The sequence below is a fragment of the Ahaetulla prasina genome, chromosome 3 (genome assembly GCF_028640845.1).
Source record: "Ahaetulla prasina isolate Xishuangbanna chromosome 3, ASM2864084v1, whole genome shotgun sequence".
In the NCBI taxonomy this organism is placed as follows: domain Eukaryota; kingdom Metazoa; phylum Chordata; class Lepidosauria; order Squamata; family Colubridae; genus Ahaetulla; species Ahaetulla prasina.
In genome coordinates, this window is record NC_080541.1 from 124,922,515 (window position 1) to 124,947,996 (window position 25,482).

The 25,482-nt window shown below is 41.1% G+C and overlaps 1 protein-coding gene across 2 annotated transcripts in view; it reads right to left on the reverse strand.

The window, feature by feature from the left end:
• Positions 1–1,149: 1,149 nt before the first annotated feature.
• The window catches only part of ACBD6 (acyl-CoA binding domain containing 6), a 152,821-nt gene continuing 128,488 nt past the window's right edge, over positions 1,150–25,482 (reverse strand). The window contains exons 8-9 of one of the 2 annotated variants that reach the window (XM_058174887.1): positions 15,932–15,962; positions 1,150–2,265 (exon numbers count right to left, since the gene is read on the reverse strand). In XM_058174887.1, the coding sequence (XP_058030870.1) occupies positions 2,167–2,265; positions 15,932–15,962 (130 nt within the window). In that variant the 3' untranslated portion in view covers positions 1,150–2,166. The remainder of the gene's footprint in view (positions 2,266–15,931; positions 15,963–25,482) is intronic. The other variant, XM_058174885.1, reaches the window with a different exon arrangement.

Genomic DNA, 25,482 nt, shown 5'->3' on the forward strand with positions numbered 1-25,482 from the left:
GTAGCTGAAAATGAGCAAAGTTGGGACTTCCATGCAGCTCAACAATGACAGGATATCAAAGATTCTTTCTTTTCCTGGGGGCATCTTGTGCATGATATCCTGAAGCATCCACAGTGTGCATTGGAAAGAAGAAAGTTTCCTTTGGGATGATAACCACTGCCCCAATAATTAGGTAACTTATGTGGGAAGAACAGAAGACTTTCATAACTGATGGAGAAGTCCAGTTCGTAGGAGAAAGATATGGCAAGAAAGTTCAGAAGAGGAAGGCATATCTTTGAATCTGTCAACCAGGTAACAGAAGTAAATAATGGAGATGAAAGAGCATAATAAAAGATGCTATGCATTAAAAAACGAACTCTTAAGGGGCCATGGCAGAACCAAACGATAAAACATAAAATTAGTATATGGAGCTATTTATATTGCAGTGAATAAAAAGATGATAGGGCAACTATGAATATATAACATTAGGCAACCTGCCAATCAATAGATACAAACTACATCTCTTGTTCCAGGAGGAAAAACTCCATACTGAGTGAGGTCAGCCTGCAGTAGGAAGATTTCATGAAAATAAAAATAAAAATCCAACATAGGTCTATTGAATGATCTTCCTCAGGGCAGGAAAACCTAGATTGTGTTCATGTGATTCCAATTTTTAGTTTTGTAACATTGGCACTTTGAAAATGGAGTCTATAGAGGCCAGACTGCTTGAAGGAAAAGGACAAGAACATGACTATTCTTCAATGGGGAAAATATGGTGAGAATTATGATAAAAATAACTTGAAATAATAAAAGCAAAAAAAAAAAAAGAATTATTGAGGGTGGACGGAGATCTCAATGGATGAAAATGCTAATGGAATGGCTCTCAAAATCAAACTGAAAAGTTTAATATGAGCTGCACCTAGCTTAATGTGAAACACACAGAGGGCTCCCACTAGAAAGTGAGTAAGCAGGACATAGCCAGGAATTGGATCCAGTCATTCTGAGAATGCACATTTCTTCTGAGGCAGACTTAACAACCTTAGGGATTATAATACTTTTCTTCCTTTCTGTCCATGAAGTTTTAGCCATTTATGTTGATATTTCTTCTAAAAATGTTTTAGTTATATCTACAGGGTTAAAAAAATCAGGATAAGATTTTGTAGTATCCAATATAAACACAATACTTTTTATATAACTAGTTTGGTTTAATGGCAGATGAAAAAAGAGAAACATTCCAGGAACATTTTTTTATATCTCATATCATGCAGGAAAGTATTTTTATACCAGAAACAGAGAGATATACACAATTAACATGCCTATCAGTCCTCATAGTTTAACAACACAGCAACTACTTAGCTAACTGGTTTAAGAATCAGTTTAGGATCAAGGAAAAAATGCCCACCGCCCTTATTTTTAGGTCTTAGAGAAACACAGTACTTCTAATTCTGAGTTCAAAAAAATATAAATAATAACACTGTCACTAATGTGGGAGTTTGAAAAAAAAAAAGGTTTGATAAACTGGCTCATATCTTCCTTTCCCCCAGTTGGATCTTCCTTTCCTAGAAGTTGCATGAAGCAAATAAGAAGCTAGTCCTTAAATCCACTTGGGAAAGAAAGTTCAACACTATTCGTGTGTCTAATTAGGGCTTATTCTCAAGAAGGAACACACAGGACTTCAATACGGTTCCTTTTTTTTCTCTGTAGCCTCCATACATGATGAAACTCCTGTGCTGGTGAAGTAAGACTTGTGCTGTATCAGGCTTGTAGCGTGCAATCCTACCCAACTGAACATCTCTTACAGCTACATCTGACACGATAGCAGAAATCCAATATATCCTTTTAATTGGTTTTAAGACTGGGGGGGAAAACTGGGGGGAACTATTAAGCAAATAGCAAGTCACAAACTATGGCCGAGGTTATTTTTCACATCGTAGATAGTAGGCTATGCTGTGTGATTCACAGTCCACTACTTTCTTTTTGGTTTTCCAAATACGTATCAATACCAAGCACTTTCATTCAACAAATTCCAATCCTTATGCATTGTGCAGACTATGCAATAGGAGAAGGATGGATTTATTACAGTTTTTGTTCCATTCTGAAAGCCTTGGGCTTCACTTCCTTGGCCTTTCAGTTAAGCTTTGCCAGCTGTGTGTTCCTGGAGCATAGAGGTGATTACTCTACAGTCTGTCACCTCCTCAGGCAAGTACCCTTCCATGTCCCGAAGAGTAGGGTCGGCTCCAGATTGAAGCAACAGTTCCACAATATCAGAAAATTCACAGGTAGAAGCTAGAGGGGAAACAAGAACAAAATGGAAACAAGTCAGAATCAACGGTTTGCATCTGCTGAATGAACCATATCAAAACTACAGATGCAACAATCTAACAGCCAAACAGAACAAGGAAGCTACTATAAGAAAGATAAATTCTCCTCAAAGATTGGCATTCCACATTCTACAACTACACTAAGATAGCATTCAACTTGGTTATTCCCTATAAAGTCAAAAACAAAATGGCACTGCATTGCATCACATCAGGGATTACCTCACCAAGGTTAAATCTGCCCATTTCTGAAGAACATTGTCAGAAGACCTGGTGAGGTCTCCACTCCAGTGTGAGTCTAGGGTTAGAGTTAGGGGGACAAACCTTTTCTATTGTGGCCCTCATACTTTCCAACCCCTTGAGCATTGGGTCCCTTCCTCTTAGCATTTTATTTGTTTATTTATTTAAACAATCTATACAGATGCCCAACTCAAAACAGTGCTTCTTAGCAGTGCACACAGGAGTGAAACCAAAAATTCAGCAACATAATATACACATTAAACATTAATCCAAAATAATAATAGTAATAGGAGGGAGGAGGAAGAGGAAGAATATTCCCAGGTATAGAAACATTGCATTTTCGATCAGTGAAACCAAAATAAACAAATCCACCAGCAGGGTTGGTTTAACCACCTGGCCTAAATGACTGAAGGAACATGCAGGTCTTTAATGCTTCACAAAAGGCCAAAAGCATCAGGGCCATCTGGATTTCTGGGGGGATGTTCTTCTATAGGGTAGGGTCTTGAAAAGGACATTGAAACAATTCTCTTCTACTGTGCTTTTAAGTAATGTTTATGGCAGGGCTACTATTAATTGTATGATTTTTCTCTACTGGTATGTGTACAGTATATGGCTCCCAGTTTGTGGATTCGAGCAGGCTAAAAAACTGCTCTCTCTCAATATACACTTTGCTTACCTGTGTCTTTGGTATTTGAAGATTTTATTTGTTATGTTCATACATATGAATGTTATATTTGAATAGATTGGCCTATTCTAGAGCTAAAAGATTTTGATGGAAAGTCTCTTCCCTAACTTATTGTGCTTGCCCTTAAGAATTGGCTCCCAACATTTATGCTAGTTTCTGGAACTGACAAATCAGTGGAAGAGAATATATGTAACTCAGGATTAAACATAAATGGGAGCAAATCCAAACTTAATAGATTCTGATGATGTTACCTAGTTGGTAGTGAAACATCTGCAAGCAAACAATCATGCTCAGAGAGCATCAAGGACTCCACTGACAAATAATTCTGGGAAAAGTCAGGCAAAATACATGTACAAAACAGAATATAAAATGGAAATACAAATTTTTGATAATGAAGTGCTGTTATGTGGCAGTTATTAGCCAAGAGATGTATTGATAAACATGGAAAAAGATGGAAGCTTAGAGATGGTTACAGTGTTATTGGAGAACAAAAGAATATATGCAAGATAATCTAAAGATAGTTATTCACTATCCAGATATAAAAAATGTATTGAGAATAATGCAAACGTCTCATCCACTGATATGGAGCTGCCTTCACAAGCATGATAGTGAAAGAGTACAACTGCTATAGTGAATAAGCTTGCTAAAGATTGAGAAGGCATGGAACAATTTCTGTCACCTAAATTATGTAAAGTTTTTGGCAACTAAGGATGTACTCACTTTGTGACCTTCCCCATAATAAATGAGGCACTGAGTGGAGTGAGTTTACTGCCGGAAGCTGGATCTCTCAAAGACACAGGACGCAAGAGGAAAACACCAATAAAACCAATCAAAATAAAAGTTGTAAAACAACAAAGGAAAAAAGGAAATGATCTAAACAAGGTTAACAGCAAATAAATGAACAAAAATATATTCTCAGTTACTGAAGGATGAACTGAGAGATGTTGCTACTGAAGTGGCAAAAAAACGACTTGGGTAAATAGTGGGAACTATGGGCACTTAGATAAGTGCAACAGGGCAAATGTGGAGTTTCTGATATAAACTTTTAGCTCAACGTTCTGTGTTAAGCAGGTACCGACACCAATATATATGATGTACAAAGAGCCACCGTTTCAGTTTCTTGACTTTGATTTATTGCTAGAAAGGAAAAGTCTTGGAAGAGGAAAAGCCGAGAAGCAGAACATGGCAGCAGCTCTAATATAAGTGATAGATAGTACAGTAAAATTTCTTCAGGGATAGTCAAGAAAACATATCTTGCTGAAATGAAGCAGAGGAGAGTAGAAGAGATGCAGGATATTAAATTCAAATCGTAACCTTTTGGAGAGAACATGAGACCCTGTAACCTTGGGCTTGGCATTTCCTGACTTTTCGGCAATCTTAAAGATGGAATTATTTTACCAGATCATTTACAATTTTTTTTAAAGGTTCGATCTTACAAAAAGACAAATTGCAAGGAAGACATTTTAGGATGGAAAAAACATTGTTAGGGAAAGCAAACATGCTATATCTTGCACCAACCAGATGCTGATTTTTTTAAGCTGTTTTTCTTTTCAAGCTGTGACGTAAAAGTTGGCTTCTAATCCAATGCTGTCACCATTTAAACTCAGTTATGTACAAATTGTCCTAAGAATTTAAGAGCAACCTTGCTTCCCCTACCCTCCAGCTGAATCAATTTCGTTTCCAAATATGGATACTGAACTATTTTTTCTGAATAGGTCACTTGTAAATGTTTGTGGAATTGTGAAGAATATAATCACTTGCCAGTGACTTGATTAGTCCATGAAATAAAAGACTGATTGAAGGTGTTGGTGTAGGGCATTTAGTAGCCTAACATCCATTTATTGTCTCAAGTTTCCCTGATATGAAGCTAATGCAATAGGAAGGGATAAAGTTGGGTCAAATTGAGCAAAATGTGGTACTTCACAGTACACCCATTTTGAGGCTCATAGTTAGTTGCAAGGAGAAGAGAAGATGGTTATTTTTCTTTCGTTTAAATGATTCTTTGGGGAGACAACTGCAGTGGAGAGAACAGCAGAAAACTAACAAGCCACCTCAATATGATTTGTCTTTAGTTTAATACTTTATTATTTTTCAAACAGTATATTTAACTTCAGTTGCTGAAATTTATTAAAAACAGCAATTTTAGCACTCTTTTGCTTCTTAATAATGGAAACAAATACACCAAATAAAAATTCCTGTATGTATCCAATGCAACTCAGATGCATCAGATGTGGTTACAGGATTTCTCCTAAAAAACTTTGTAACTGAAGTTCCAATGGGACCTGTATTTTCAAGGTATCTCTCAGCTGAACACTAAATTATGTTTTTAATTATATTGCAAGTCAACACATTAATGGTGTATTTCCCTTTGCAATTAGCTGTAGTAATTATAAAGTATCTTGAGAAAATATCTTTCCTAAGCTGACACTTTGGGGAGAAGCAAATGTTTAATTAAAACAGGACAACAGTTCAGTTGAAGATTATTTAAACCCTTGTATTGTTAACTAAATTTTTTTTTTTTTTTTAATCATATTTATATACCGCCCTATCTCCCGAAGGACTCAGGGCGGTTCACAGGCATTTAAAAACATATAAATACAGAATAAAAACAATTAAGAAACTTATTTTAAAGCCCGTTAATTAAAATATACAAATAAAACCCAATTAAAACCCATGAATTTAAAACCTAGCTCAGTCCTGCACAATTAAATAAGTATGTTTTAAGCCCGCGGCGGAAGGTCCGAAGGTCCGGAAGCTGGCGGAGTCCGGGGGAAGTTCGTTCCAAGGGTGGGAGCCCCACAGAAGGCCCTTCCTGGGCGTCGCCAGGCGACATTGCCTCGCTGGCGGCACCCTGAGGAGACCCTCTCTGTGAGGCGCAGGTCGGTGAGAGGTATTCGGTAGCAGTAGGCGGTCCCGTAAGTAACCCGGCCCAATGCCATGGGCGCTTTAAAGGTGGTCACCAAGACCTTGAGCGCACCGGAAGGCCACAGGTAGCCAGTGCAGTCTGCGCGGGATGGGTGTTATCACGGGAGCCACGAGGCTCCATCTATCACCAGCGCAGCCGCATTCTGGACTAACTGCAGCCTCGGATGCCCTTCAAGGGAGCCCCATGTGAGAGCATTGCAGTAATCCAGGCGAGGCGTCACGAGTGCGTGGTGACCGTGCATAGGGCATCCCGGTCCAGAAAGGCGCAACTGGCGTACCAGGCGAACCTGGTAGAAACGCTCTCCTGGAGCGGCCGTCAAATGGTCTTCTAGAGACAGCCGTTCATCCAGGAGGGCGCCTAAGTTGCGGACCCTTTCCATCGGGGCCAATGACTCGCCACCGATGGTCAGCGGATTAAGCTGACTGTACCGGGATGCGGCATCCACAACCACTCTGTCTTGGCGGGATTGAGCTTGAGCCTGTTTCTCCCCATCCAGACCCGTCGGCCTCCAGACACGGGACAGCACTTGATAACCGTTGGGGTGGTCGGTGTGAAAAATACAGCTGGGTGTCATCCGCATACAGCTGATACTTCACACGAAACCACTGATGATCTCACCCAGCGGCTTCATGTAGATGTTAAACAGGAGGCGAGAGAATCGACCCTGCGGCACCCACAAGTGAGGCGCCTCGGGTCGACCTCTGCCCCCTGTCAACACCGACTGCGACCGGTCGGAGAGATAGGAGGAGAACCACCGATAAGCGGTGCCTCCACTCCCAATCCCTCCAACCGCGCAGCAGGATACCATGGTCGATGGTATCGAAAGCCGCTGAGAGGTCTAATAGGACCAGGGCAGAGGAGCAACCCCTATCCTGGCCTCAGAGATCATCCACCGCGACCAAAGCCGTCTCCGTGCTGTAATCAATTTCGTTTCCAAATATGGATACTGAACTATTTTTTCTGAATAGGTCACTTGTAAATGTTTGTGGAATTGTGAAGAATATAATCACTTGCCAGTGACTTGATTAGTCCATGAAATAAAAGACTGATTGAAGGTGTTGGTGTAGGGCATTTAGTAGCCTAACATCCATTTATTGTCTCAAGTTTCCCTGATATGAAGCTAATGCAATAGGAAGGGATAAAGTTGGGTCAAATTGAGCAAAATGTGGTACTTCACAGTACACCCATTTTGAGGCTCATAGTTAGTTGCAAGGAGAAGAGAAGATGGTTATTTTTCTTTCGTTTAAATGATTCTTTGGGGAGACAACTGCAGTGGAGAGAACAGCAGAAAACTAACAAGCCACCTCAATATGATTTGTCTTTAGTTTAATACTTTATTATTTTTCAAACAGTATATTTAACTTCAGTTGCTGAAATTTATTAAAAACAGCAATTTTAGCACTCTTTTGCTTCTTAATAATGGAAACAAATACACCAAATAAAAATTCCTGTATGTATCCAATGCAACTCAGATGCATCAGATGTGGTTACAGGATTTCTCCTAAAAAACTTTGTAACTGAAGTTCCAATGGGACCTGTATTTTCAAGGTATCTCTCAGCTGAACACTAAATTATGTTTTTAATTATATTGCAAGTCAACACATTAATGGTGTATTTCCCTTTGCAATTAGCTGTAGTAATTATAAAGTATCTTGAGAAAATATCTTTCCTAAGCTGACACTTTGGGGAGAAGCAAATGTTTAATTAAAACAGGACAACAGTTCAGTTGAAGATTATTAAACCCTTGTATTGTTAACTAAATTTTTTTTTTTTTTTTAATCATATTTATATACCGCCCTATCTCCCGAAGGACTCAGGGCGGTTCACAGGCATTTAAAAACATATAAATACAGAATAAAAACAATTAAGAAACTTATTTTAAAGCCCGTTAATTAAAATATACAAATAAAACCCAATTAAAACCCATGAATTTAAAACCTAGCTCAGTCCTGCACAATTAAATAAGTATGTTTTAAGCCCGCGGCGGAAGGTCCGAAGGTCCGGAAGCTGGCGGAGTCCGGGGGGAAGTTCGTTCCAAAGGGTGGGAGCCCCACAGAAGGCCCTTCCTGGGCGTCGCCAGGCGACATTGCCTCGCTGGCGGCACCCTGAGGAGACCCTCTCTGTGAGGCGCCAGGTCGGTGAGAGGTATTCGGTAGCAGTAGGCGGTCCCGTAAGTAACCCGGCCCAATGCCATGGGCGCTTTAAAGGTGGTCACCAAGACCTTGAGCGCACCGGAAGGCCACAGGTAGCCAGTGCAGTCTGCGCAGGATGGGTGTTATCACGGGAGCCACGAGGCTCCATCTATCACCAGCGCAGCGCATTCTGGACTAACTGCAGCCTCGGATGCCCTTCAAGGGAGCCCCATGTGAGAGCATTGCAGTAATCCAGGCGAGGCGTCACGAGTGCGTGGTGACCGTGCATAGGGCATCCCGGTCCAGAAAGGCGCAACTGGCGTACCAGGCGAACCTGGTAGAACGCTCTCCTGGAGCGGCCGTCAAATGGTCTTCTAGAGACAGCCGTTCATCCAGGAGGGCGCCTAAGTTGCGGACCCTTTCCATCGGGGCCAATGACTCGCCACCGATGGTCAGCCGCGGGATGCGGCATCCACAACCACTCTGTCTTGGCGGGATTGAGCTTGAGCCTGTTTCTCCCCATCCAGACCCGTCGGCCTCCAGACACGGGACAGCACTTGATAACCGTTGGGGTGGTCCGGTGTGGCACAGCTGGGTGTCATCCGCATACAGCTGATACTTCACACGAAACCACTGATGATCTCACCCAGCGGCTTCATGTAGATGTTAAACAGGAGGCGAGAGAATCGACCCCTGCGGCACCCACAAGTGAGGCGCCTCGGGTCGACCTCTGCCCCCTGTCAACACCGACTGCGACCGGTCGGAGAGATAGGAGGAGAACCACCGATAAGCGGTGCCTCCACTCCCAATCCCTCCAACCGCGCAGCAGGATACCATGGTCGATGGTATCGAAAGCCGCTGAGAGGTCTAATAGGACCAGGGCAGAGGAGCAACCCCTATCCTGGCCTCAGAGATCATCCACCAACGCGACCAAAGCCGTCTCCGTGCTGTAACCGGGCGGAAACCGGACTGGAGCAGGTCTAGATAGACAGTTTCATCCAGGTGCAAGGAAACTGATATGCCACCATACTCTCTACAACCTTCGCCGCAGCGAAGGTTGGAGACCGGACGATAGTTACCTAAAACAGCGGGTCAGGAAGGCTTCTTGAGGAGGGCCTCACCACCGCCTCTTTCAAGGCGGCCGGGAAGACACCCTCCACCAAAGAAGCGGTCGTAATCGCCTGGAGCCAGCCTCGTGTGACCTCCCGAGTGGCCAGCACCAGCCAGGAGGGGCACGGGTCCAGTAAACATGTGGTGGCATTCAGCCTACCCAGCAACCTGTCCATGTCCTCAGGAGCCACAGGGTCAAACTCATCCCAAACAATATCGCCAAGACCACCCTCGAGCATCTCACCCGCATCACCGCAATCTTGGTCCAACCCATCCCGAAGCTGAACGATTTTATCGTATAGATAACCGTTAAACTCCTCAGCACGTCCCTGCAACGGGTCATCCCGCTCCCCCTGATGACAAAAAAAAATGACAAAAAATAAATAAATCTAGCTTTCTATGTTCCTGCAATCTGAGTTTTTTGTTAACCTTATACCCAAGATAGTGCACTGATGCCAATATGGAACTGATTTTTATTTTCTATCTGTCATCTTGGATGGGAAAAATATAAATCATTGGGGAATTTACAGTAGTTTTCTTTAACAGTCAGGTCTCTTTTCATACATTTTGCTATGTGATAGCATAAGCTACGGAGTTATTGTCAAGATGATAGGACTGAAGCTGCCTATTAGAAGCCTCTTAAGAAGCTTGGGACTTTTGTGTAAGTGGGCTGGTTGCAAATACAAATGAAGGACCAGGAAACTATATACTGTTCTGTCCTCTTCGCCTCCGTCCGAATGATGGCTTAATTAGCCGGCTCTTATCAGCTCTGGCAGCAAAAGAATCAGCGTCTGCCAAGAGCCCTCGTTAGCTGCCAAGATGCTGGTGAGTAACAACCTTCAGCTCTAGTCAATCAGTGGATTTGCCTGATACAAAGAGACACACCAGCTCTTGATGCCTTTTATATCCTGTGGGATGTGGCTCCATGACTCAGCACTTTCTAGGCCTGTCCCTCCCGCTTCTGTTGTTCCCTTCTCTCCTGCGTACAAAACCTAGGATTCAACCACGCCTGATTGCTGTCAGCTGGGTCTGCAGGCATGGCCTGAGGGGGGGGGGAAGAGTCAGGAGATGGAAGCCTCATTAGTTCTTCCACCTGGCCTGCTTCTGGCTCCTGGAGCTGAGCCAGGGAGACCGGTGCTTCCGAGGTAAGTCCTGACGGCCCTTCCCCCTCACTGTCCAAGTCACTTTCTGGCAGCAGGCCCGGCTCCGAGTCACTTTCTGGCAGCAGGCCCGGCTCCAAGGCACTTTCGGGCATGGGGCCAGGTTCGGGGGTGGGAGCCACAACATATGCAGTTTGTCCACTTCTAGCACATGAAGGTAACTTGGGTAGGGGAGGAAAAGAGAAAGAAAAGGGGAAAAGGAAAAGGAAAGGAAAATCTTTGAAGCCGAGAGGGACAAAGAGGAAGTGATGGCAAAGGACAACAGCTACACAGGCTGAAGCACCCTCTCTTATACAAATGGTGAAAAGTGCAGAAGACTCTGTGACCACTCTAGATGACTTATTTCAACCTCTTGCCACAAATTGTGTTCTATGCCCCACTGTAACATTACTTATCCATAATATGAAGCAACAAAGGCATGGCCAGTGCACAGAACCATACTAAGATACAAATAGCCTATTTTCTGGGGTCAAAAGAAAATTTTATAAGGAATTTGTTATGGCATTAAAAGTCCCTTTGGCAGTATACTAAAAAGTCCCAGCATACAGAATAGGAATGATTGACATAGCACATGTACACTTTGGAAACATGTATAAGGCACTGGAAACATCTATAAGATGTTTTTCTAATGTTAGCAAAGCACACCATGCTCTTATTTTAACAAAATTGGCTTCTATGCTATTCTATTTCTAAAGGATCTAGGTAAGTGATGGGTAACCTTTTTGCCAACCCCCAGCCGGGGTGTGTGTGTGTCATACGCGTGCATGGCCACACCCATAATTCAATGTGCCCCCCCCTTATGCACCGTGTCCCCCTGTGCTCCCTCCACTTTTGGCACGTGATGGTGCAGTGGGCCTGTAGCCCCATTTTTTGCTCTCCCCAGGCTCCAGAGACTTTCTAGGAGCCTGGGGGGGCCAAAAATGGCCTTCCCCAACCCCCCAGAGGCCCTCTGGAGGCCGAAAACGGCCCATTTCCCAACTTCCAGGTGGACCAGAAGGCCCATTTTTCACCCTCCCCAAGCTCCAGAGGCTTTCTAGGAGACTAGGGAGAGCGAAAATGGCCTTCCCCACTCCCCCCCGGAGGCCCTCTGGAGGCTGGGAACATCCTGTTTTCTGACTTCCAGTGGGCCCAGAAGACCTGAAAATCAGCTCATGCTCATGTGCCCACAGATATGGCTCCGTGTGCCACCTGTGACACGTGTGCCATAGGTTTGCCATCACAGCTCTAGGTAAAAGTAGACCTAGAAGTAATAACACAGAAAGTAAAATAACAGGAAAGCAACATTGCTATTCATAGCAGTAACAACTCCGATGTGCCACTATTTGGGGTAGCTGATTTTCATATATTGTTTAATGTCTCAGAAGGCTCAAGTGTGGGCTCCCTGTAATGTGTATTTCCTCATAGGAACACTCCCCAGCGTCCTTTTGAAAATTATTTGAGAAATTAGTCAGTTGACGGTGTTATGGCCACATTTATTATTAATTAATAATTACTTATAAAAGGTACCCTGTAACTCTTAAAACGAATGGTTTTTAGCACATTTTAAAACAGGGGTCTCCAACCTTGGCAACTTTAAGATTTGTGGACTTCAATTACCAGAATTCCTCATCTAGCTTCTGGGAGTTGAAGTCCACAAGACTTAAAGTTGCCAAGGTTGGAGACCCCTGTTTTAAAGGATTGGTTTTGACTAACCCTTTCAGCACTTGAAAGTAAGCTGTACAAAAGCTTCTCATGAACTTGTCTAGTTAGCTTTGAAGTCTTTGGGAGAGGCCCTTCTTTTGAGTTCATCATCACTGAAGCATGCTTTGTAAAACACTAGAGTAGGCTTTCCTGGTAGTTTTTTCCAGGTTTGGGAACTGCTTAACAAAGAAAATGTGGTTAGCTTCATCTCTGTTTTTATGTTGCTAAGCAAAGACATTTTATTTAAGACATACAAAATGGTTCAGCAGCTGAGTTAGGCGTGGGTGCTTTCTGTTCTTAATTGTTACCCTTACTTACAATTCAGTGCTACTTAATTTAATGTTAGCATAGCTACTGGGGAAATAAATAAGTAAAATGAGGGGAAAGACTCTTGGCCATAGTTACTGTATTGAGACTTTTACTCCTGATGCATCCACAATACCTGATGGAAGAAAGCTGCTCTACACTGAACAGAATATTTCCAAGCTTCTTAGATATGGAGAATTCAACATCAAAGGTAAAATGAGAATCTACTGGAAGAACTGTATCTCAGGTTCCCAAAGGACATACTTCATAGTAATAGACAAATAGAAATATATGCACTTTTAAAACAGATGAAAGTGGAGACACATTAGCATTGTTTCCTTTTGGAAGAAGTGGTAGGGTATTATTACAATTTTGATTTAAGTCATTGTTTGTCCATGGGAAGAATCATCTTCTTTTCTCTTTTTATCTTTTCTTATAAATTCTTTCATAAGTATAACATATCTTTTTTGTAAATCTGAAGTAAGAAAATTGTTCAAGTCATTTTTTTTAGTTAAAATCCATACATCCAAGTCACTCTTCTGGTTTGCTATTTGTGTTCCCTTAAAACCTCAGGTGGTTTCATTTGTAGGTTTTTGAGGTTGATTTTCCTTCAACCTGCAGCGAAATTAGTTTTTAAACTTATGTAGAACGTTTTCCACTTGAAGGAAGATCAACCAATGAGCAACTTGTCTTTCTGAAGGTTCCTAGCATCCAAAAAGCAATTTACAAGCCATTTATAGTAAAAGTAATTAAGAAAGGAAGTGGGCGAACCCAGTGTCCCTTTGATGGCTCCTGTGGACTTTTACTCAAAGCTGACTCTCCCAGCTTCCAGAGTTCTGAAATCCAGCAAAAAACATTGTTTTAAAGTCTGGTCATTGGCAGCATCCATATGGATCCCTGTAGGCGATCCCAAGTCCTGTCCTTCATTTAGAGAGGAATTTAGGGAGTCAATTTATTCACTGGCTCAGTCCAATTCTTGCAGAGCTGTCTTTAGTTTGCCCCTGCTTCCCTGGAAATGCACAGCATTTACTATTCATGAAATTATTTAGCAGAGTTTATCTTATAACTGTGTCCCTTTAAAAATGATACAATCTTTACAGAGGTACCATTCATGTCTTTGCATTTTTATTTGATACGTATTTATGTATCTGAAGGGACTTAACTGATTAATCAGTGAGGGCAATCTTTAAATCAGTAGTGCTGTAGGTCAATGGCATACTTGAATCAGGAAAGAATCTAGTTTCTGATTGTTATTATCTTTCAACAGAAGCCTCTGCAGTAAGCAGAATGGAGCCAGATGCTGTTTTACTTGAAAATAGCCTGTTTACATTTACACTGGGGATCTTCTGCAGATGGATGACTTGATACTAAGGACTGCCATTTGGCAAGGCACTTGGCATTTCTGGGGAGGAAGTCTTCCATGACACAATGTGTTGCCTCTGCAATGGGCAGCCCAGGAGGATATCAGCCCACTTCTAAATACAGTGAAGTCATCCCTGGAGATTACAACAGTTGTTGAATTTACAGCATGCCCGGGGAACCTCTATTTGTCAAACACTAGCAAGGCAGTCCTGACATGGGCATAGGTGAAGATGAATTTCCATTCAGCACAGTTTGCCTTCCAAGTCCATTAATCCTCAGGGTCTTCATGATGGATTTCATTTTTTATTATTTATTTCCTCACTGGTATTCCCTCTGACTGCCTTGCCACTGTGCAAAAACCAGAGCAGATGGCATTTTAACAGTGAAAAAAAATCCCCAGGCGAATCGAGCAAGCCAGCCCACTCCAAAGTCATGTGATTTCAAGTCCAAGGAGAAACCCTGATTTCCTTTGGGACTCAGAGAGGCAATCATCGGAGCATTCCCTGCAGGGAAGAAGCGTGCACATGCAGGAGGGGGCGGGGTGAGTCTTAAAAAGGGAATATAAAGCGAACAGGCCATCCATAAGGGAGACCATGCATATCCTGGTATTTTAAGAGACGGGCCAGAGCTGACCACAAATGACTGGGGCACTAATAGCCAAAAGATATTTGGCTGAGGAGGGTGAGGCGCTCTTGGCAGCACATCTGAGGGTAACATACTTGGGAGCTGTCCTTCATTTAACCTCCTAATGACTCTGACCTGTGTTTAATCAGAATGAACCAGGATTTATAACTCATTTAAGGATACAGTTTGGCACTTTCTGTAATCATCAGAGCTGCTGAGGCAAGGACAGCTGTCAGGCCAAATGCCTTCATAAAAAGATGGATAAACTCCGATTCTGTTTTTACTCCAAGGGTTATCATTAAATCCTTCGTTTATTGTATAGCTTGTGGCAAAATTGATTCCTGAAGGGTAAATGTGGTGCCTATGTACTCAAGTTGATATTATAATTACTAATAATTTTATGCAGTCCAATTTATACCTAAGTAAAATATTATCAGAGGAGAGCTCATACTTTAAGTAAGTATGAATGGTTTATTGAAGTAATATGATACCAGCAGAGTACACATAATATTTGATTAGTGCTACTGTGTTTCCCTGAAAATGAGACCCTGTCTTATATTTTTTTTACACCCTGAAATAAGCGCTTGGCCATATTGCCATGTGCTCAAAAGCCTGATTGGGCTTATTATCAGGGGATGTCTTATTTTGGGGGAAACAGGGTACTAGAATTGGTCAGATCCTGGCCAAAATGACAAAGCAGAAAATATAGATATAGAAAGACACAAGTCTGAAATTATAATACTTCATTTTCTTGTACTGATTAATAAGCAACAAACAACTTAATTGCATAAGATTCACAGAAATATAGTATTCTCCAATTATTAGAATATTTTTTCTATTGAAAGTTTTTGAATCACAAATTGCAAACAAACAAACAAGGTATGGAAAAACTCCTCGCTATTCCCCTTTAAATATATATTTCTATCTCTCTTTATAAACATGGCTTTATTGAAAAATTGAATGAAAATTACCAATTGTAGATAAATATTTAACTCTGGATTGTTGGATTGTAGCAGCAATCTACTAAAGTTATTTAACTTCTGAGGGCTTGAAAAAGACTGAAGTTTACATTATCATATGTGTATGATCAGTGGTAATTTTCCAAATATTTATGGAAATACTAATTAATTTGACAATTAGAGATGTAATTTCCAGAATGTTGTATCTTAAAGATTATTATTCTCATTGAGATAATGTTGCAACATTACTAAAGGCTTAAGGTTAAAAATTATTGTACAGAAAACTAATTTTTTCCTTTTGGATCATTTATTGATAATTTCTGAATGAACATTTGCTCCTGTTGCATCCCTCTTTCTCTCCCACCCTCCCTCCTTCCCTCTCTTCTCTTTAGGTATTCAAAATGCATGATTATACCAGATTAATAGTAAATATGGTAATGTATCACTTACCATAATGCAATGCTGTTTGACCTTCATCATCCTGGAAAAAAGAAGAGAATAAGTTTAAGTTCCTTCAACTTATTTTTCCCCCTGATTTCCTGGGTCAAGATAATAAAATTGGTCAAATTTTAAAAGAGCTACATTTATTTCTGGTCTGCTTCTATCTTTAATTTTTAAAACCACAAAGGGGATGCAGGTGTCTATTTATTTTAAGTGATTTTTAATTGCTTTTACCATGAATCTCTAAGAAGCGTACTGCAATACTTTGAATAGTATCATTAAAATCAATAAAAGACTGTCCACCAAAGGTATCAATAAAATGATACTGTAGCAATAGCCAAATATCAAATTGGTCACCACATTCCCTATTTACATTAGAGACATCCTCACTCATTAAAGCACACAGTGCTATCCCAAATACTCACTGGAACTAGTTTTCAATGGCTTCCTAAAAATTAAGAATACAGTAGACTAAATACTGATCTGTAAGATTTCTATTCTATTTCTATGGAGGTCTCCACTGTCTCCATATTGCAGAGATCAATGAGATTACTGACAGAATTACTCTCCAAATTACTGGGAAATTCCACATGTATCCTCTGGAACTAAACTGATCAGATACTTGAAGTGGACCACTAGAACTGGCCTTGCCTCTCTGTGCAGATATTCACACAGTCACCAAGACCTGAAATGTCCATTACAAAGGAATAATTGTTCCTTTTTTCACTACTATGTTGAATGTCAGGCCTGTGACCACGGGTGACAGGGCCATGTTTGTCATGTTGTTGATTGTAAAATCCAGGGGTACTGAGATGAAGCCACCTCAGTAGTTACTGAAGGTTGAAATTACCGAGTAGCAGAAAGCTACATACATCAACTATCAACCTTGATGACACTGTTTATCTAGGAGGACAGTACAACAGAAGCATCTGCACCATGTTTCTCTGGCCCAACCACAAAAAGAGTGTTTTATAACTGGTCACCAGAGATCAGAGCTCTCAGTAACCATTAGAATATCCTGATAGATGAATGTCAATCCCCTCTCTCTCAAGAACTAGAGCACGGGTGTCAAAATCACAGCCCGCGGGCCGCTTGTATCACGTGCTGGCCCCGCCCAGTTTAGTGAAGGGGGAAAATGTCCCGATACATCATGTGACGCCGCTGTGACGATTTGGTCTAGAGGAATGCAATATCTGATTCCCAGCCTGGCACATTTATCTTTCTCTCATAAGCATTCCTCAATATAAATATCATTGGGGACTTAGATTTCACTTAGCTGAAGTAAGCAACAAATGGAAGACTCGTCAGCCATGATACTCTAAAGTCTGAACTCTCCCAACAGACAATCATGTTTCTCTCAAAAGCTTTATAACTTTCTAATATCCATTTGAAGTTTTTATTTTCACAGCTTTGATAGATCTGCTTAAGAATGTTTATGTGGCATGCCCTTTTGCTGCCTTGTTTACCCTATTGTTACAGTTTATTTTTTTTATTGACCTCATTGTTTATATTTTAATTTCTAATATAAAAGGAGCAAATCAAATATAACAAATAAAAACAAAAAGAGCCCCTTTGCATTACTATTCAGTTCATAACTCAATGAAAACATCATAAAATGGACGCCTACAAATCTATACTAGATTTCTGCACTGAGATTTCTACTGCTGACTCTATATTCTAGAAGCAAGAGGCATGAACACTACCAGCTGATCAATGAACTCTCTTTCTTTCGCAAGCTCCATAAAGCCCTGACTTGTCCCTTGAGCTATGCAATTCATTTTGAAGATGACTCCAATAATACACTTGCTCCCTACTTGGTAAGGCTGTCACTACTCCAATGTTAGGCAGTAATTCCTGTGAGTGTTTGGCCTGGCACTTTTATTTCATTCTGTATCTCAGGCTCAGTTGCAATCTTGCTTCTTGTCCCTTTAACTGTTGCCTGTCTTTTCTGGAATTTTGCCTATACCATTAATCTTGGATTTTTTCAGATTCTGCTCTATTATTCCAGAAATTCCATTTTGCATTGTATGGACCACATGTGTCTTGTATCAGTCTCCAATATATATGCTTGCTTATGTATCATATTTGTATCCCACCACAATTGTATGCAGACTTGGGGGCTCACACAGGAAAAACTATAACAATACTAAAAATTAAAATGTACAAACTACATTCCAGATAGCAACTGGCAAATGAAAACCACTATTTCCAGAAGCTTCCAGAAGACAACTAGAGTTGAGGCCAAACATTTCTCATGATAGGTCATTCCAGAGGATGATCCTGATGATGGAAAAACACTTTTGGGCCTTGACCCTCTTAGCTTCTAAAAAGGGGGACAACCAACTGTTTGATCCAAGTAATTAGGCTGATTCCAGTGGAGAGATGTGGTCCCAAAGGTAACTTAGCATAAAGGACTTTTATATTAAAACTAGCACTATAAATTGCACCCAGAAGCTGAAAAACAATAATGTAGGTCCTGCAAAATAGTAGTAATATGTGCAAATACCTATAATCTGGCTAATGCATTTACACCAACTGAAATTTCTTGAATCTTTATACTCTGATTATTGAATTTATCATTTTATAATGTCATAAAATAAATAGAATTCAATTACTCTGAAGTAAAGTGCTGGTGGCAAAAAGTCAAGGAAAGGAGCAACAGAAGAACTTAATGCTTGGAGGTCCAGCCGTTCAGAGGCTGATCGGACACTAGTTAGATCCTATACTAGGACCTACCTAGTGGCACTGAGGGAAGCGAGGCGTTGCTACGCCTCCTCCCTCATTGCGTCGGCAGATAACCGCCCAGCTGCCCCAGCCAGGCCCGCCCTCCTTCACCAGGGGAGCGGGATGACCCGCTGCAGGACGTGCTGAGGAGTTTAACGGTTATCTATACGATAAAATCGCTCAGCTTCGGGACGGTCTGGACCAAAATTGTGGCGATTCGGACGGGCGCCTGAGGCGGTCTTGGTGATATTGTTTGGGATGAGTTTGACCCTGTGGCTCCGAGGACATGGACAGGTTGCTGGGTAGATTGAATGCCACCACGTGTTTATTGGACCCGTGCCCCTCCTGGCTGGTGCTGGCCACCAGGAGGTGACACGAGGCTGGCTCCAGGGATTACGAGCGCTTCTTTGGTGGAGGAGTCTTTCCGGCCGCCTTGAAAGAGGCGGTGGTGAGGCCCTCCTCAAGAAGCCTTCCTGACCCGCTGTTTTAGGTAATTATCGTCCGGTCTCCAACCCGCTCACGGCGAAGGTTGTAGAGAGTATGGTGGCATATCAGTTTCCCCTGCACCTGGAGGAAACTGTCTATCTAGACCTGCTCCAGTCCGCTTCCGCCCGGTTACAGCACTGAGACGGCTTTGGTCAAGCAGGATGATCTCTGAGGGCCAGGGATAGGGGTTGTTCCTCTGCCCTGGTCCTATTAGACCTCTCAGCGGCTTCGATACCATCGACCATGGTATCCTGCTGCGCGGCTGGAGGATTGGGAGTGAGAGGCACCGCTTATCGGTGGTTCTCCTCCTATCTCTCCGACCGGACGCAGACGGTGTTGGCGGGGGCAGAGGTCGGCTCGCGCCTCACTTGTGGGTGCCGCAGGGGTCATTCTCTCGCCTTCTGTTCAACATCTACATGAAGCCGCTGGGTGAGATCATCAGTGGCTTCGTGTGAGGTACCAGCTGTACGCTGATGACACCCAGCTGTACTTTTCCACACCGGCCACCCCAATGAAGCTATCAAGTGCTGTCCCGTGTCTGGAAGCCGACGGGTCTGGATGGGGAGAAACAGGCTCAAGCTCAATCCTCCAAGACGGAGTGGTTGTGGATGCCGGCATCCCGGTACAGTCAGCTGAGTCCACGGCTGACTGTTGGGAGCGAGTCATTGGCCCCGATGGAGAGGGTGCGCAACTTGGGCGTTCTCCTGGATGAACGGCTGTCTTTGAAGACCACCTGACGGCCGCCTCCAGGAGAGCTTTCCACCAGGTTCGCTTGGTGCGCCAGCTGCGCCTTTCTAGACCGGGATGCCTTATGCACAGTCACTCACGCCCTTGTGACGCCTCGCCTGGATTACTGCAATGCTCTCTACATGGGGCTCCCTTGAGGGGCATCCGGAGGCTTCAGTTAGTCCAGAATGCAGCTGCGCTGGTGATAGAGGGAGCCCTCGTGGCTCCCACGTGACACCTATCCTGCGCAGGCTGCACTGGCTACCTGTGGCCTTCCGGTGCGCTTCAAGGTGTTGGTGAACGCCTTCAAAGCGCCCATGGCATAGGGCCGGGCTATCTACGGGACCGCCTGCTGCTACCGAATACCTCTCACCGACCCGTGCGCTCTCACAGAGAGGGACTCTCAGGGTGCCGTCGGCGCGACAGTGTCGTCTGGCGGCGCCCAGGAAGGGCCTTCTGTGGGGCTCCCGCCTCTGGAACGAACTCCCCAGGACTCCGTCAACTTCCGGACCTCCGAACCTTTCGTCGCGAGCTTAAAACTCACCTATTCATCTGCGCTGGACTGGGTTAGTTTTTAAACTTATGGGTTTTTAATGGGTTTTATTCTAAATTTTAATCATGGCCAATTTAATAAGTTTTTTAATTATATTTTAATCGTATTTATATTGTATTATTTTGTATTTTTTATCAGGCTGTGAACCGCCCTGAGTCCTTCGGGAGAAGGGCGGTATAAAAATTTAAATAAATAAATAAATAATAAATAAATAAATAAAATGCTCATAATCATATTCATATCCTAAACCCTCTTGTCAATTCAAGGTAAAGGGCAAAGAATATTAGCTCTGTATGTGGAGAAGGGTAATAAACATACTGCCAAAGGTCATTTTAACAGCAGAAGATAAAATGCTGCACAACAATATCGGATACCACCAATGCCAGTAATCACTGGACCTCTACTACTGTATGCTCTGCCCCTCTTCTGGGATCCTTTATTGATCCCTATGTAGACAAGTTACTTCTGTTGCTGTTTGATGTTGTCCATTTGGTCATCAGAACTGAAAAGCACCAAATGCAGTAAGGGCAAGAAACTTCTGCTTACTCCTTTAGGATACCTGTGGAGACAGGATCTAGCAAATCTAATCATTATTACTGACTAGAAGAGAGAAAGTCAGGCAAATGAACTCCTTGCCATAGTGACTTTTCATTCATCAATGGAGATGACTTTAAATTCACATATAAAATGCAAATATTGCAACTGTTTCTAAACAGGACTTTCATTAAAAATTCAGAATTTACAGACACAGAACAGATTTCAGGGAGAGGTATGGCAAACCAACATGTCTCCAAATGAGTACAAACAATGGCCACAACAAAGACCAAAGAACTGGTGAGGGGACCAGTTTTACGGTACCTCTCTAGATAAGAAAAGGATGGGAGATCACCCATATTTGCTCTGGACAGTTGATCCTCGGAAGAAGACTGCACGATAGTGGTCTCCCATGGATCCGAGCATCAGAAGATAAAATGCTGCACAACAATATCGGATACCACCAATGCCAGTAATCACTGGACCTCTACTACTGTATGCTCTGCCCCTCTTCTGGGATCCTTTATTGGTCCCTATGTAGACAAGTTACTTCTGTTGCTGTTTGATGTTGTCCATTTGGTCATCAGAACTGAAAAGCACCAAATGCAGTAAGGGCAAGAAACTTCTGCTTACTCCTTTAGGATACCTGTGGAGACAGGATCTAGCAAATCTAATCATTATTACTGACTAGAAGAGAGAAAGTCAGGCAAATGAACTCCTTGCCATAGTGACTTTTCATTCATCAATGGAGATGACTTTAAATTCACATATAAAATGCAAATATTGCAACTGTTTCTAAACAGGACTTTCATTAAAAATTCAGAATTTACAGACACAGAACAGATTTCAGGGAGAGGTATGGCAAACCAACATGTCTCCAAATGAGTACAAACAATGGCCACAACAAAGACCAAAGAACTGGTGAGGGGACCAGTTTTACGGTACCTCTCTAGATAAGAAAAGGATGGGAGATCACCCATATTTGCTCTGGACAGTTGATCCTCGGAAGAAGACTGCACGATAGTGGTCTCCCATGGATCCGAGCATCAGAAGATAAAAGAGAAACTATCATGCTCTCAGCTGCAGCAGGATCATTTAAAGGACACCAGGTTTGCTTACTTCTCTTTCTAGGCACTTTTGGAAATCACCTATTTAATTAACTTAAGTCTGATAGAAATCTTTAAATCTTCACAAGGAGTTTACTTTCATTCTTGAATAAAAGAAAAATTAATCATAAGCTTGAGGGGCCTTGGCTTGGCTCTGTGTTCACAGGGGTAGATGAGCAGTCCAGAGGCCTGCATGGAGGAATGGCCAAGATCCTGCACCTGACCTGCCATTCATATCCTTCTGTAGACAAGCAACATCTGGCTGACAAGTTCCCAAGAGCAAGATAGGGGAAACCTCCCAGCCATCCAGTCCATCCCTTTGGTCTTCCTGAGATCTGAGCTAACATGGAATTACAAAAGACAAGCCAAAAGAATGACCTGGATAAGAACTTTTTAATGGCTATACAAAAGAAATTGGTTAAAGCCTTGAAAAATAATGCAAAAATACAAATGATATATCAAGAGAACGACTTGGACAATTTTTATTGGATTTGCAAAAGACATTTGCTAAAGTTTTGAAGAAGTCTTTAGGATGGGAAAAATAAAAGTTGAAGAAGGAGGGAAATTGACTTTAGGGAGAAGCAGTTCAAAGCCAGAAGAAAAGTAGTATTTATTGTCTTTGGGATTGTTTTAATATTGCCTTTATTGACTTACAGATTGGTTTTGATTTGATCCCCAGAGATAAGATTATGAAGAAAATTAGCTATGAAACTGCATAAACTTAATCTAGTACAGGTCTATTACAGCAAATTTAGACACTTGAGACCACTGATTGTTATTTAAAAAGGCAGGAAGGAAGGATATATTTTAGCTTCTCTCCTTTTCAACTTCTGTATTAATTCTCTAGTGCAAGTCTTGACAAAATCCAAGTTTCATTCCAAAATCTTAATCAAGAAATGTTGTTTCAGTTTCTTATCTGCTGATTACTTAGGCATCGGCTCTCCAAACCCATTTCCCTAATATAGAGGTACAGACTAGTTATTAATAGTAATTTCCTCCAAAAGTCCTGTTATTTGCTACTATTCTTAGAAAACCAATAGATGGAATCAAAGTATTTAAATTCTTGTATGTTTCTTTCAAGTCTTGGCAATCTAGAAAGTACAACAATGAACTGTCACTGCCCAGTCCCACAAATCTACAAATGTTATTTGGTGCTACATAATCACAATGGCAATAATTACATCCCAGCCGCAATGAAATATTCTGAGCAAAGACCATCAACTAGTTGATATATGGTACAGAGATATGTGATTGCTGTGATCCAACTGCTCTATTCAATCCAATTTGCATATACCTCAATTTGTATCAAATTTACTAGTGAGGTTCAAATCTGGCTTAATCTTCATAAAAGCTTGCTTTAAACTTTTGCATTTGAAATTTCAAAGTAAATTAATTTTTTCCCTTACAGTTGCCTGATTTTATGACATAATAATTGTCATCATAGAAGGCAGGTACAAATCCCAACCTAAGTTTTTATAGTTTATCAGTTCAATATTGGCCTTGTTTGGTCTTGAAAGAGCTCTAATAGAACTAAAACACTGAGCTCTTGGCAATAACATTCAGAAAGATCTAAGTACTTTGTTCAGATCTGTTTAGAATACGTCTTTTCTTTGCCAACTGTCTAGCCAGTAGTTTTTGCCCAACTCATTTTCATTGCTAGATTCAACGTTTTGCCATCTGTGTTGCTGGAGGGAAAATGTTACAATATTCCAGTGCAAAAGTGATCATGTTCTGTTCACTTGGGGAAATATTGGCCTTCTATGTGCTTCGGTGCTGTTCTTTCTACTTCAGTGGATGTAATAATAACTTTCTTAATTAACAGCCCATGTAGATCAGATAGGAATATTCTTCTGTTATCTGGCAAGTTGCCCAAGATCCCCAGAAGAGTCACCAAATATTGCTGAATTGCTTTGCCATTCAACATTTAATAGTATAATGTTCTTGACAATTTGGGTATTGGTTGTATATTTTTAATATATTCAATTCAAATTCAATTTTTGTTTTAATGTAAACTTAGTTTCTTATGTTTCTTTTGGTCTTTGTACTTAAACAAAGGTAAATGCTTCTGCATTTGAGGTTTTACTGCAGAGAACACCTTATCTAATAGTGTCTGATTACTTAGTCTTGAATGACTATTCTTGGCAAAAGGAAAAATAATCAATTTCTCAACCCTGAGAATTTTCAGCTTAAAAACTCTTTACTGTAGAAGAAAAAGTGTTCTAAAAAGGTGCTACAGCTCTGATTGATAGAAATAATATAATTCTACAGGACTTTATAAAAGTATTGTTATGTCAAATCTCTGATATTTAAAATACACATATTTGTAGTTTAGCACTACACAAAATAGATTTGGAATGTGCAGACTTCAAAATGTTGACTAAACTTTTGGAATGGAGGAAAGTTTTGGTAAAAGTAAATAAATAAATAGGAAGAGTACAGTAAAAGTTCCATGTGTAATTATGATAAATTGCTTCTAGAGAGTACTAAGAAAAATTTGCAGTGGTGCTGTAAAAATGCAACTATAAATAAGCAAATGGAACAGGTGATCTTGTTTTCTTGGAAATTGAGCAGGGTAATTAAGTTTCATTTTGAGTTACTAAAGAAGAAGGGGGAATATTTCCAATAGTTATTTATACTCTGTTCTGTTAGCAAATGAATTACTGCCTAAAAATAGCTCATTTGGAGCTGTACCTATCAACAAGAACTAAGCAATACTGAAATATGAGAAAAATGCTTAATTGATCATGATTTTATTTTTCACATTTCTTCAGTCTGGAAGTCATACGATCATACTGAGACTGATTACATGGATCTTAAAAGCATTTTACTAAGTTTTTATATCAGCTCTCAACTGTCATCGTTTTTAAAGTTGATTAGCAGATTAAGTTTTGATTGCCTTAGTTTACATTAAAATAAGAACTTTAAAGCAAATACAGCTTGTCTACTAATTTAAAAATAAATCAAGGTCCATAGGAAAATATTTTTAAAATTCCATTCCATTCAAAAATATATTTTTTCATTAAGCTGAATGATAATAGTCTTATATACTACTTTTTTGTTAACAATAATGCTATTTTAGTTTATGGAACTGTTAAAAAGAATGGCTGAGGGAACACAAAAGCACAAAAAATCTTGACAATATTTTTATTTCCTCTCAAATGACCAAACGAACTTTAGATTTCTTGCATATTAATTTATTCCTAAAAGTCAGTTTAGTGTAGTGGTTAAGCCATCAGGCCAGAAACCAAGAGACGGTGATTTCTTGTCAGCCTTGAACACAAAGTGACTGGGCTACTCACTTTCTCTCAGCCCTATGAAAGAGGCAATGGCCAACCACTTCTAAAAATTGGACACAACTGAACAGAGTAAACATTCACAAGAACTCTGTCTAAAAGGAGAAGGGAGGGGAGATTATAAGATTTGAGGTAGGA